This window comes from Gossypium hirsutum, chromosome A01 (assembly GCF_007990345.1).
Source record: "Gossypium hirsutum isolate 1008001.06 chromosome A01, Gossypium_hirsutum_v2.1, whole genome shotgun sequence".
In the NCBI taxonomy this organism is placed as follows: domain Eukaryota; kingdom Viridiplantae; phylum Streptophyta; class Magnoliopsida; order Malvales; family Malvaceae; genus Gossypium; species Gossypium hirsutum.
Window position 1 is genome coordinate 240,013 of NC_053424.1, and position 15,153 is coordinate 255,165.

A 15,153-nucleotide genomic window follows, 5' to 3' on the forward strand; every position below is an offset into this window, starting at 1 on the left:
ATCTTAAAATTAAAAAGGTATAGGGACTAACATTGATTGATAAAGTATAAGGACTAAATTCACTACTTACTCAATATGTAGGGACTAATAACATAATTTGGCCTATCATAAAATATAAAAAATTAATTAAAAAAAGAAAAAAGTGTTCATCGCACTAGACACCACCAAACTATGACCCTTATATTAAATTAGTCTCTAAATTATTGATGTTGTATCAATCAGGTCTTTTATTATTAAAATTAATATTTTAACTATTAAATGACACACCAAATCTTATGTAGCTAAAATTAAAATGAGAGTTTTAAAGAAAAATAGAACGTTGTTGCTTAACTTAAAAAACCTTAAAATAAAGTAAAATTGAAAAAAAAGTTAACAATAAAGCTTTTGTAAAAAAAAAGCATTGAAAATCTTGAAATTAAGATTTAAAAAAAATAATTTTTACAATATTCATTTTAATTAAAATATAATTTTAAATTATGTCATATAAGTTCTAATATGTAATTTAAAAGTTAAATTAACGGTATTAATAATGGAAGAACCTAATTAATATAAGCTCAATAGTTTGGGATGTAATTAGAATGATTTAAAGTTTAGAGACTAATTTAGAATGGATTCATGATTTAGGGATGTTTGGTGCAATTAGCTCAAAGACAAAAAAAAATTAATTTTTAAAAAATAGCCAAAAAAAAAAATAGAAATAAAACATTGGAAATAGGCATATGCGAAATAAAAATCCAAAATGGGCCCAATTGCATGAATTGCCCACTTAACCAATTACCGCGCAAAATTAAAATGGCTGATTTCCTTCCCTCTTGTTTCCTTCATGCGCGGCAAAAAGAAGCGGGGAGATAACAGAGAGATCAAAAGCTTTCGACTGGTTTTTTCGTCAGATGTACACGACACCGTTTTGGTCCAGTAAACCCGCAAATGTCTTCTTCTTTCACCCCCGATGAAACGGCGCCGTTCTTCGGCTTCCTCGGCCGCGCCGCTGCTCTCGTCTTTTCCTGTAACTAATCCTTACCTCTCAATATATCATTATTATTTTTAAATTTAGACCCCTTTTTAATTATTTTGATATTAAATCTGTTTTAATTTGACATTTATTTCATTTTTCTGATAGTATTTTTTTTGGATCACTAATAGCAATATTTAGCGAATAAATTGAAAAAAGAAGGATCAAAAGATTTTAATTTTTATTATGAATTTTGTATAAATTCGGTGGTATTTAGTATTGATATTTGAATTTGAGATATGAATAGTTACGAAATAAGTAATTCTGTTGATTGAGCTGAGTAAACATTATTTGTTTATATTGGAATTATATGACGGAATTCGCGTGAATTAGTCTTTTACATGTCAATCTGAATATTGCATTCAAATAAACTAATAATGGTTTAATTGATGAAAAATTACTGAAAACTTTTACTTTCATTGTAAATATTGTATAATTCAGTGGTTTGAAATAGATATTTGAATATGGGATATATATATTTATGAAATATAAGTTATTACTTTGATTCTGTTGAGTAAATATTGCACTCTGAAATTCAGAAGGGTTTGAATCGAAGAAGAGAAGTTAAATTAAACTTGTGAATTCAGGTATGGCGAGCTCCGTATGGGACGGCTAAGAGCGGGGCTGGTGTGGCGTCGATGGGTGTGATGAGGCCTGAGTTGTTATGGCCGGTTTTGGGTATTTATGGATCATTGCTGTTATATCAGTACTGGGATCAATCCAAAGGCCAAATCGTACCATCGTTTCGTTGGTTATGCCCATCTTTCATCCGGTCTCGCTTGTTGCCTCGCCAGGCTTTCTGCCGGAATGGCTATCGGAATTGTTGGTGATGCTGGTGTCAGGTATGGTGCTTTGATCCCTCCCATGTTCTTAACTTAGATTGCACATTCTTGGCTAATTGATTAACACCAGAATGTTGTGTCGGTGGGAAAGTTTTGATTTATTCTTTTCATATGTTGCTTTATGGTCCCATGGAGTTTATTAGTATAGTATGTTCTCTCCATATTTGGTTTACTTGTGTAATTAAGCCTAGCTAAACTCAAGCAGTAAGAAGTTGAGGTTCAATGGAGTTTTATTTTTAAGGTTATAGCTTGATTTGAAACAAACTAACTTGAGTTTGATTTTATGCTTGATTAGTGCTAGAGCTTTAGTTCAAAAATAACAAATATATATTATAAAATAAAAAGTTTGATTAGTCTTGCTTGATACTTCAGTCTAGTATTAAGAACGCTGGAGTTCAACTACTTCGATAATTTTAGTTCTTGATAGTAATCAAACTGAATTTAAACAATTTTTTAATCGAATATGAATAGCTTGTAAATTTAGGCGTCTCATTTACACATTAATTTGAGTTGGATTTTAAAATCTATGTTGTCCTTAACTTTGGTTAGGGTTCTTAGTTTGATATGCCCTTGAGATTGCTCATCCTATGTTGCTCCGAGTCTTCTTTCCTTTAAGTTCCAATGTCTGACATTTGTGTTGAACACATTTTTGATCATGAGTGTAGGGATATGATCATCAAAATATGTGTAAAACTAAGAAAAAATGGAACAATGACATGTGAAAGTTTCCAATTGTTATCATCTTGTGTTCTCGAGCTGAGTAAAGATGCTCGCAATCTGGTTTAGTAGGGTGCTATATGTTTACATATCTGCAAAATAAGTTTGAGTTTCAGATAAGGAACTCTGTAGAATGAGATAATTTATTTTACAAAACTTACTTAGTTTTCAATTGATTCGGCCAATCGATCTGATTCAATTAAACAACTTCGATTTGAGATTATTGTTAGGGTTTGTCTTTGATACATGATATATATAAAGAGATTTAGGTTGCATTTGCTTTGAAAGAATTTTTTAAGTTTTCATTTTCTATTTTTTGAAAATTGAGAAATATATTTAAAAAATAAAAATAGTTTTTTTTCAATAATGAAAATAGTGAAAAATATTTATTTTTCAAAATAGAAATGAAAACAATTAAATAATTAAATTAAAATATAATTTATTAAAAATATATTACAATAGTAAAATAAAATGCAACAAGATAAGAAAAGGTTTAAAGGTAATGTTTCTAAAGAATTTGAACTAGGATAAATTTAATGCATAAAATGAAAATTAAAAAATCTCTTATTTCCATTTTTTTTCTTTTTTTCAAAACATTTTTATTGAAAATAACGAAAACATGTTTCTTATTATTCTCTAACTTTGATATATTTTTATTTTTCAAAAATTTACTATTTTTCGTTTTCTAGAAAAATAAAAATAAAAATAACCTTTACTTCCTGAAGCTAAAAGCACTAACTTTTTTTTTCAAAAAAAAATGCACTAACATTTTTTAATTTTGATTTATGTGAAATGTGATATTTTAATATTGTATAATATTATCACTTAATTTTTTCTTAAAAATGTAATTTTTAAGTGATGATGCGACATAATATCAGAGTGTCACATCATTACATAAATTAGGATTGAGAAAATTTGTCAAGTTTTATTATTATGTGAATAAAAACAAATTCAAAGATTAAGTTGGATAGAGTTATTAAGTTGAGAGACTAAACCTTATTTAACTCGTAATTATGCTAATAATTCTTATGAGTTAATTGATATTATCTCAATTACAAAAAATACAATAAAAACAAAAAAATTCCTTAAATTATAATAATAAAATCAGAGTACTTATGTAGTTTTAGTTTTTTGTTTTGAAAATTTACCCTTTTTAACATATTTCCTATTTTTCTAAAAACTTCCTAATTTTTTAAAGATAACTATATATATACCTTTTCAAGAAAATTTAGTGGATATAATTACAGCTCCCCCTCTTTAAACAAAATTATCTGCTTAAAATCACTATTTTTTTTTCAAAATGTATATTTTGAAAAAAATTATTTATTTTTCAAAAATACTATTTTATTACCGATAGAGTGAACGTCAAGAATTCTGGTTTATATATTGTGCATGGATTGAAATATATAATTTTTAATACTAGTGGCCTCAATTTAAAACACGTGGATAGGGTGGTGGCCCAAAGCACGATCCGAGAATTGGTGGATGAAAATCGTTTTGAAGGCCGTTTTCATTGTTTCTTTTTAGTTTTACCTCCCCACCTTTGAATCTCATTAAATAAGTGAACCTTGTTAAGAAAACAATATCTACGGTCACTTATATAGATGGGTCAATTGTCATACAGATCAAACGATTTTAAGAACACGACATATGACCTGTCAGTCACGTCCAAACACACATGTAAGAGGAACACTATGACTAAAGCTTCCAAGCCTTCATATGTAGGCACTTGCCAATGGATATATAAGACCATACATAACATTAGATTAACAATGACTGCGAGATATCTATATACTATTACGTCAATATTTTTCAATAAAATTCAACACTTTCTGAAACCTCTTAATGTGTGAATGGTCATAATCCTCCTATCACTCATATTTTATAAAAAATTAAAATAAATATATTTTAAAAATTAAGATTTTATTATTAATTTTTCATTTGAAAGGTCAATATCTTTTATTATTTAGTTAAACTTTTCCCTATTTTTCACTTTTTGCCACCTCTAATGGATAATAATCCAATTATCCAGAAGAAAGGAAAGATTATCCAAAATAGAAAAAGGATTTTTGGATGATAGTCTAATGGTATTCCACAAAACTTGAAATGTAAGATGCATAAGAATTTGTCAGTTTTTTAATTTAATTTCTAAATTTAAATTCCGTAAAAATGTGATAGTATAATCCTTTGAATTTATATCATATCACAACTAAAATACTAAAAAATATAAAATTCAAACAAAAACAAAACTTATGGAATATATAAGAAATGGTAATAAAAAAATATTAGTTAAAATGACCTAATCTTAAAGTATCAAATCATCACATATTAATGGAATTAAAAATATATGGACCAAATTGAGAAAATTATCAAATTTCAAAAATAACCAAAAAAGTTTAGAGGTCAATTTGAAAAAAATACCAAATTTATGTACTAAATGTTACTTTTTCCTTATATAGAATACTGCTAACTTCAGTAAGCTGATTGCTCCAATCACGAGTATTATGGACCCTGCTACTTAATGATCATTGTATCATCTACATCTGCATTAAGTGCGTTGATGATTGTTATTTATAAAAAGCCACCATAAAAAAATTAGGGAACAAATCATGGTGACAGCAGCTTAGCAGTCACGGATTTATTACCCAACGTAATTAAACAACACACATTCGCCTTGACATGCTAACACGTGTTTGCCCAAAATATGAACAAATTATCTAACTGATTTATTTTAAATTTATAATTGTTGAAAAAGTCTAAAACGAATTGGTTCATTCAAAATAAAAAAAATTGTTTTAAAATTTAATGGATCTTTATGTTCGGAATCTTTTCTAAAAAAATTATTATATCGACGTGCCAACAAACTTCAATTTTTTAGTTATTCTTTAAAAACGCTATCATATAATTAAATAAATGTTTTTAAAAATTAATTAAAATTAAATACATAATTTTATTAATTAATTACTATATTTTGTGATTATGGTTTTAAATTTTTTGATATTTTTAGTTTGAATTTTCTTTTGTAAATCTTATATATATTTTCAGTTTAGATTTGATTTTTTTTAAGTGATATTATGTGTAAATTATGTTTGATTTTTTTTTAGTACAGATTTAGATATATTTTAATTATTAATTCGATTGAAAGACTTTTGAAAGACTTTCTAAATTAAACCATTCAGCAAATTTTACTCTATAATTTTTTTTTAAATTATTACATTTAATAACAAAATTATTTATATTATATTTGAATTATTTTATGAGAGTTAAAAAATTGAAAAAAAAAATAAAAGAGCGAGTATGAAGATTTAAATTCTCGCAGCGCGTCAATGTTGTGTTGTGCTCAAGGCAATTTCTTTTCTCGTAGTTTCTCTGAGTCTACGAAAAACAAAAGTAGCTGCTTTGCTCCTCTGTTTTCAGCTTCTCCATTTATCGAAAATCCTTTTTTTTTTCGATTTATCATCTCTAGTTTCAATCACTCTTTCGTTGTAATTGAAATGAATAGTTATTTGTAGAATCATTGAATCCGTTTCTTTTTGAAAATTTTTATCAGTTCTCTTCATCGTTCTGTGAAGAATGCCGTCAAAGCGAATAAAGTAAGGAGTTAAACACAAAAAAGGAAACAAATAAGCCAAAATGCGAACGCTTTGCGACGTTTGTGAGAGAGCCGCCGCGATCATTTTCTGTGCTGCCGACGAGGCCGCTCTTTGCCGTTCCTGTGACGAAAAGGTCTCTTCATTTTTCCCTACTTTTCAGTACTAGTGATTAATCGATGCGTATCTATAGATATGTCCATAGTTTGATTTATTTGCACACTGGTATTTGACTTGAAATTCTTGGAATTGAAATTAGTGAAATCATCTCAAGAGTTTTGTTAAAAAAAATTAACAGTAATTTGATTAAATGTGAATTTACTGGGAATTTTCAGGTTCACATGTGTAACAAGCTTGCAAGTAGACATGTGACAGTTGGGTTAGCTGACCCCAGTGATGTCCCACGCTGTGATATATGCGAAAATGCACCAGGTATGTATGTATGTATGTATGTATGTATGTAAGTATCAAGGCGAATCCAGGAAAATATTAGTGGGAGGGAATTGAATTATAAATTTTTTAGATTTCAAAACTTATAATTTCATTATTTTTTGTAGGACTAAAATGATTTTTTTTCCCATTTTGGGGGGCCAAAGGGAAAATTTACCATATATAATTTTATAAATTTATTATTTATAGGGAGACTGAAAGGTTAACTTTCCATGGGGGCCAAGGTCCCTGCCTGCCCCTTAAATTCGCCCTTGTATGCATGTATAGATGGATGGATGATTTGATTTCCTTTTTCTTATTGAGTAGTATACTTATTGTGAAAACATTTTCTTTTTTTTTGGAAATATCTTCATTTGTTGATTTGTGTATGTAGCTTTCTTTTACTGTGAAGTAGATGGCAGTTCCCTTTGCTTTCAATGTGATATGATTGTACATGTTGGAGGTAAAAGGACCCATGGGAGATATCTCTTGTTGAGGCAGAGAGTTGAGGTTTGTAACTCTTTTGTAGACTTTTTTTTTTCCACTGTTTTAATGGTATGGTTGTCATCCCACTTCGGTTAAATCCGGGATTGCGTATGCTCTTTACATTCGAGTTAGCATTAAGTTGGATTCCGTTATATTGTTATTGCATGTTCGAGTTTATCACACGATTGGCTATTATATCATCTGCCTATGGAGGTTTTTACCGCAGCCAATTGGTTTTAGCCTGCCAAAGTTCTCCCCCTTTGTTGTAGTTTCCAGGGGATAAGCCTGCTCATTTGGAGGAACTCGGGTTGCAACCGGTTGATCCAAATGATGTAAGGAAGCCCACATTGGTTAAATTTGGGATTGCGTATGCTCTTTAAGTTGGATCCTGTTATATTGTTATTGTTGTTATTGCATGTTCGAGTTTATCACACTATAGGCGATTATATTATCTACCTATGGAGGTCTTTTACTGCAGCCAATTGGTTTTAGCCTGCCAAAGTTCTTCCCCTTATTGTAGTTTCCAGGGGATAAGCCTGCTCATTTGGAGGAACTCGGGTTGCAACCGGTTGATCTGAATGATGTAAGAAAGGACCAAAAATGGCAACCTAATTTTGCAGGGAGAGAGAACCAGCAAAATCATAGACACTCCCTTGTTCCGGCGCTTGACGGTAATGATGATGGAGATGGAAAGGTAGGTAATAAGTTGATTGATCTAAATACCAACCCCCAACGGCTGCATGGCCAGGCTTCAACGATTCAGGTATCGTTTTCCAAAGTTCTGTCCTTTATTTTTACTTGCTATTTTTTCCAAAAACCTTGTTAATTTGGTAATTGCTTCATGTTTAAGGAGCAAGCCATGGATGTTTCAAGTAAGAATAATCATGACTCTGCAAGTGTGGTCCCTGTTGGATCCTTCAAAAGAGAGCCTGATAAATGATCTAGGTATTATCTCTGGCTTATGTTTGTTCACTTGTTTAAGAGCATTGCAAACATTTGGTTATGAGGTTTTTTTGTTTTATGGACATTTCCTGATACTTTTATATTATATTATATATATTTGAATGATAGAAGTACTATAAAGGCCCCTGTATTAAGATTTAGATTGCATTTTATCCCCTCTATTCAAAAAGTAGGTAAATTAGTGCTTATACATCAGATTAAAGAGCAAACCAGTCATTCTATTAAAAATTCAATCAATTTCTATTGTTAAAAACTGGTCCCTGTACGCCAACCTAAGATACACATGGCACACCATGTGTCATTACATGGTTATTCCGTTAGCCCAACCAATTTTTTAAAGTATAAATGGATGAAATTTTTAACAAAAATGATTAATTTACTTTTTAATCTTACGTGTTAGGACTAATTTTTTAATTTTTTTAATAGAGAGAACAAAATACAATCTAACTCCTAGCACTAGGGCCTCCATGATGCTGTCCAAGCAGATACACTTTCTCTCACATGAAAATGCCTTTTGCTTAAGGGCATATCCCTTATTTTAGAAAAAAAATGCCTGTGATCTAAAATTGATAAAGTGTGCAAATACTTAATTGGATTGCCCAAGCAGATTCACTTTCTTTCACATGAAAATGCCTTTTGCCTAACGCATTCATTATTTTTTTTCCCTTAGAGCTCAATATGTTATGTTTGATGAACTGTAATCGACTAGTAGGGGAAAGAAAAATTATGTTAACATTGTCATATTTGGTGGATTTTTTTTTTTGTATTAGTATGTTGGGATCATATTTGTTCTGAATGACTTCGGAAATTGTTAACTGATGTGAACTATGAATTGAGAAATGAAATTTTCTTCACCGTTGTCAATCTCGATGAAGTCAGCTTGACATGATTGCAGCTGCTGTGTGGGTTAAATTACTATTTGGGGTTCGAATTTGGCAACTATTCAAATATTGGTGCTTGAATTTTTTTTTATCCAAATTAGGCCCTAAACTTGACCATTATTCTCATATTAGTGCTTGAATTTTTCTTTGTCTAAGTTAGTCCCCGAATTTGTTTCTACATTCGGACCTGAACTTGGTAATTGTTCTCACATTGGAGCTAGAAGTTTAGGCCTCAATGTAGAAACAATTTTCAAATTTAAGATCTAACTTGGACAAAATAAAATTCAGACCCCGATGTGAGAATAGTTGCCAAATTCATGTAACTAAAACATGATACATGTTACTAAGATTGAAATTTAATGACAGACAGTTGCAAATTATAGTCACTGGTGTTTATGTGGCATTTAAAGAAGTGAAAAAATGGTAGCATTGTGCGGATCCTGACTCATATAGTGCCATAAGATTTCCTAGGCTTTTGTCTTAGGGTCAAGCTGTGCTAATTATCTTCATGAGAAATGGTGTCTAATGATAGAAACAGATAAATAACATTTGAACACAACACATGGTAACTTGTCGGCTTTTGCTTGCTTACCTGTCTTGTTGATTTGGAATCTTTATAGTTAGGTATAAGTAAGACAAAACTAATCTAGTTGTAACAGGAGTATACAAAAATTATACTCTTTTTATTTACCTGTGTTTTCCTTGTAGTTTTCTTATATGTTACGTGGACTCGAAGTTGTTTGTTATAATTATTTGGAGGATCATATATAACTTTATTACACATGTTTTTGAACAACTATTTGACATATTTCATTTAAGTCATTAGGTTGTTAAAATCATTGTTATATAGTCTTATTTGTTCGCACTATCTACACCAATCGAAAATTTAAACAACTTTCTTCTTTGATTTCCAACACTAACTGACAGATTGATTTGAATCTAAAGTATGTTTTTCTATTTGTCAATAGGTATTGATCCATCGTACCGGTTTTCTAATTATCACTTGCAACTCGTTAGCCTTACTTTAAAGAAAAAAATATAACAGTTCAGTGATTTGAATAAAAACTTTCGAATAGTTCAATAACTATTTTATAATTTTTTTAAATTGAGTGACCAAAATATAAATTTATTAATAGTTTAGTACCTTTTAAGTGTAGTTTACCTTTTTCCTTTCTCTCTTGAAGTAGCGTTATCCAACACCCATATCGAACGGATATCCAGACAAAAGTATATGAATGTACTTCAAATGACCCTCTGAACACGAGTTTCTTTGGATACAAATATTTTCCATATGTTGCCTAATCATGTGGGACTTTCCTTACAAAACATTTTGAGTAATAAAACTAATATTGTGGTGCAGATATTGGTGGACAAATGGTTTAAAGGCTCTCTGTTTCTTATGTTACGTTCCTTGTCCCATGAACAAGTAAAAAAAAAAAAAGTGTCAACTTTTGGAGATAAGCTTTACCATGTAACGTAGTAAAGGTATGTGACATTTTACACTTTTATATACAGCCTTGAGAATGCCATTGGTTGCCATAAGCTGATAACTGATATATATATATAAAGATTTTATATTTTAGGTAACACCTTACGAATGAATCGAATGTTGCCACTTAATTAAAAAAAAAGTTGTTGTGTTTTTTTTTAAATTAGGTATTTTATCCAATAGATTGAAATATGTCACAAGTCTTTATATTTTTATTTTTAGAATTTAGGCTTTCCACTTTTTAGATTTGAAAATTCAAGTCTTAACTATTAATATTGTTAAAATTATTTTATTAAATTTATGTTTATTACAACATATTTTTAGTTATATGACCATTTGATGAGTTTTTTTTTTAATTTTAAAATATCACATTAATAAATTTAAAAAAAAACAATTTAACAATTAGACTTGAATCCTTTTCATACGTAAAGTTCGGAAGAAATGGGTTAAACTTAAAACATAGCGTCCAATCGTTCTTTAAAAAAAATTTCCATTGCTAGGACTTTGAATTCGAGGTTTTTTTTTTGCGTGAAGAGTCAAGTATCCTAACCACCTAAACTACAGCAAATCTACAACGGATATTAAAATTACTCATTAAGTGAATTTTCTTATACCCTAGTGAAGCCAGACAAGTGGCATTCATGCGAGTAACCCTTCGTGAACCTTCGACGATTATGCTTGCACACAGTCCACAGCTCATCCCTCGTGACACATTTCTCATTGTATCCACCTTGTCATAATCGTCACGTACAACCTCGAGGAAACTAATGTTGGAGAAGAACAACCTATGGCCATGTAGGATCATGCAATACACCCAATAATTGTTTTGGAATGACACTAATAATCGTGTCACGACGTGCATGCATTGAGGTTATGAATCAACACAATTAACTTTAAATATCTAGCGGTGCATTGCAAGTGTAATAGGTTGACTTGTAATATTTATAATGTTACAATGGAACACCCAAGTATTCCAAGCATCGAATTTAAGAGAGTTTGAGGACAAAGTAATCAATATGCGACAGGTATGCAAATAGAAAGTCTAGCTAACTACTCGCTAGGTACTATATTACGGCAATTCATAATCAAGCATAATTGCACTAAATTAACTAAATAACACTAAGAAGGACCAAATTGTAAACATGCAAAATTATGCAATTAACAATTCAAGGCACACAAGCGACTAGTTGACTTCCGTTGTTGATTAGTATTTGGATTAGGGATCTAAAAAGGTTTAAACTTCTAATGGACTCAATTTTTTCTCTCGGTTACCATTTTACCAAATTAAATGATTTAGTCTAGTTTATCTCTCGATCTCACTGAATTAACTCGGGATAATCAAATTGGTGCTTAATAGGAACTCCTTTCGGCCTCACCTATTTAAATAATGGAGATGAAAAATACCAACAAAGATTAGATTTTTATACTTTGAAAATAAAATGGAGCTGAAATATATTAAAGACTTTGGATGAAAATGAAAATACAAAGTGAGTTTTGAGTACCAAAGTGCAATTAATACAAGAGCAATAGTAGAAACTAACTAAATTGCCAACTAAAAACAAGAAAAAGCTAAAAACTAAACCCTAAAACATGAAGCCTATTCTAAATGATGTTTTCCTCAAGGTTGGGCCATCGTCATCTTCCTACATCAACTCAAACACATCGTTAGGTTCCCCATGTAACACCCCTAACCAGTATCCGCTGTCAGAACAGGGTTTCGGAGCATTACTACCATTTACAGATCACTAAAAAAATTTAAATATTTACCGATTCAATGCATCATATAAATAAATATATTACCATTCAATCAACAGTTTGACACTTGTATAAGCATCAAACAGCAACATTGTTAGTATACTTGCACATATCTCATATAAATTCAACATTGATATATCTATTTTCTCGACATATCGCACTTGAGTTTAATAATAGTCTCAACTTACATAATTTCCTTGTATCAACATATCAAAGATAATCATATATGTACATGTCATAAAACATATCATGCTCTTACCGTTTCTTCATAAGCATATATCATTCATTTCATTATATCAATATTTCATGCTCCATCATTTCCATAGATTTTATGTATATTTATTCCGGTAATAGCTTATATCAAACTTAACATAAATTATATTCCATGTACTTATACTTATTTCGTTTATCTATCTTCATAATTATTTCATATAACCATTCGTCATCTGATATATATTACCTGAATATCAATTGTTCAACAGATGTTAGAGCGTCTCCCATCCACGGTCTTATTTATCTTTGACATGATGCCATACTGTCTTTCAACTATGGTCTTACTCATTTTCTGTCATGTTGCCATGGTATCTTTCAACCATGGTCTTACACATTTCATATCAGGTTGCCATGGTATCTTTCAACCATGGTCTTACACATTTCATATCAGAGAGCACACTCCCGCGAACCTCATCCTTACAGTGGGATTATCAGTCCAGGCTAAATCCCCTGCAACGACAATTACTCTAATGAGTTTGGATCTAAATTACCAGTCCAGGCTAAATCCATTTTACACGTATTCTTCGGGAGGGCTATATCAGAATAGGATCACCCGTCCGAGCTAGATCCTTTTTACCGTCAATTCCTTTTCAGAGATCCATCGAATTTTCCTTTCATTCAACTGGGATTTATTTTCAATTTATATCGAGTATTATCAATATTTCATCAAATATCATGAATTGAACATTCAAATCATATTTTCATCACATAACCACATATTTCAAGTATTTAAAATACAATTCAAGTAACACAAACTTACCTCATTGTTTGTTTGTGTTTATAATTTCATTAATCCGACATCTTTTCTTTTCCACGATCAAGTCTCATATTTGAGTCGTCCGGATCTTTATAAATAAATTTGATCATCATTTTTCATTCATTTCATCTTCTAATGCATTTAATTAATGCTCTAGGCAAAATTACCATTTTGCCCCTAAACTTTTAATTAATGATGATTTCGTCCTTAGGGTCAGGAAAATAGAATTCTTGCAATTTAATCCTTATTTCCAGCTATTATTCTCATATATATTGATAACAGTCCATGAATTCTATAAAATATCAGAATTTTCCATAATTTCAACACTTTTCAATTTAATCCCTAAAACATGTTTTCCCCCGATCTTGAACTAAATTAATAATTTCATTCAATTTTGTAATTTAAATAATAAAATAATCCATTTCATGCAATTTGGTCATTTCTGACATTTTTACAAAATTACCCATAAAGTTTTACTTTTATTCAATTTAGTCCCTAAGCCTAAAATATGCAAATTAGCCATGCTTAATGAATATTCATATATGTTTTCCTCCTCCTCCTCTCCATTCCACATCCTTGATGTATGTAGCACACTTATAAGTAACATTATCTATAATCTTTATTATTTACTTTTATGAATATTCAAGCTGTCCATCTGTGTCATAGTCACTAAATTATTTATATCTGAAGCTATAGGACTCAAAATTAAGATCTTCTAATTTTCCCTGAAACTAGACTCATATATATTCTTACCATAAAATTTTCAGAATTTTTGGTTTAGTCAATAAGTACAGTTTATTCTTTAAAATTACCCCTATTCTGCTGTCTGACAGTTGTGACCCTTCTTCACTAAAAATTAATTATCTCCTTGTACAGAATTCGAATGATGTTCATATTTGTTTATATTGAAAATAGACTCATTCAGGATTCTAAACATATAAATTTAAGCCCCTAATTATTTTTATCCAATTTTTTTATGATTTTACAAATTCAGAACAGGGGAACCCGAAATCATTCTGACCTTGTCCCACAAAATTCATCATATCTCATGATTTAGAATTCCATTGCTTATATAATTTCTTCTATAAGAAACTAGACTTAATAATATTTAATTTCATATTTTATTCATCCTATAATTAGATTTCTACAATTTTTGATGATTTTTCAAAGTTAGACTACTACTTCTGTCCAAAACTGTTTTAGTACAAGATATTAATTACCATGTTATAACATCTTTATTTTCTTTTTCTACAGCATTTCTCATCACTTTCTCTTATTTTTTCTTCACTAACATATCAAGAACATAGGACCTTATGTAAGAAAACTCTACTATAACATTATTTCCATGCTTTATCAATAATAACAAACTTCAAAACATATTGAAATCTTGATGTACTTACCTTTTCTTATTGACTTCAATCTTTAACTTGATTTTTCTCTCTCCTCCAGCTTCGATTTCTTGAATCCAACTTGATATTCTTGCTCCCCATCATCTCCTTGCTATCTTTCTCTCTTGATGGCTATGAAAATTCTTTCAATTTTTAGGTGAAAATAATGAATTTTTGGTGGAAGGAATAAATTGTAAAGAAAGCAAAATTCTTTTCTTCTTCTTATCTTACGTTAGTTTGCATGGGAAAGGAAATGTGTTGATAATTCTTCATCTTTCCTTCCTTTTATACCAAATAAATAATAATATAATAATAAACATTTTATAAAATATTAATAAAATAATATTTATCTAATTAATTAATTTAAAATATCATCAACATAATCATTACATTCTAGAATTCTCTCTCTTACTAATTGACCATTTTTCCCTTCATGATATTTTAGAATTCCATCCTCGAGTCATCACTTAATTTGGTAAAATTATGATTTAGTCCCTCATAATTTTTTTACCTATTCAATTTGGTCCTAATTCATTAATTTTTCTTGGTTTCTAGATCATTCCACCCTTAA

The 15,153-nt window shown here is 29.9% G+C and overlaps 1 protein-coding gene across 4 annotated transcripts; it reads left to right on the plus strand.

Moving 5' to 3' along the window:
* Window positions 1-794: 794 nt before the first annotated feature.
* LOC107936956 (B-box zinc finger protein 19) lies at window positions 795-10,507 on the plus strand. Of its 4 annotated transcripts, XM_016869743.2 has the most exons (9): window positions 795-1,006; window positions 1,600-1,854; window positions 6,122-6,297; window positions 6,497-6,593; window positions 6,985-7,100; window positions 7,346-7,408; window positions 7,597-7,839; window positions 7,927-8,021; window positions 10,281-10,507. In XM_016869743.2, the coding sequence occupies exons 3-8, from the start codon at window positions 6,205-6,207 to the stop codon at window positions 8,014-8,016; spliced, it is 702 nt and encodes a 233-aa protein (XP_016725232.1). In that variant the 5' UTR covers window positions 795-1,006; window positions 1,600-1,854; window positions 6,122-6,204; the 3' UTR covers window positions 8,017-8,021; window positions 10,281-10,507. The 4 variants fall into 4 exon arrangements, with proteins under 4 accessions (XP_016725232.1, XP_016725233.1, XP_040972786.1 ...); XM_016869744.2 differs by lacking the exons at window positions 795-1,006; window positions 1,600-1,854 and adding an exon at window positions 5,820-5,961; XM_041116852.1 differs by lacking the exons at window positions 795-1,006; window positions 1,600-1,854; window positions 7,346-7,408 and adding an exon at window positions 5,821-5,961.
* The last annotated feature ends 4,646 nt before the right edge of the window (window positions 10,508-15,153 follow it).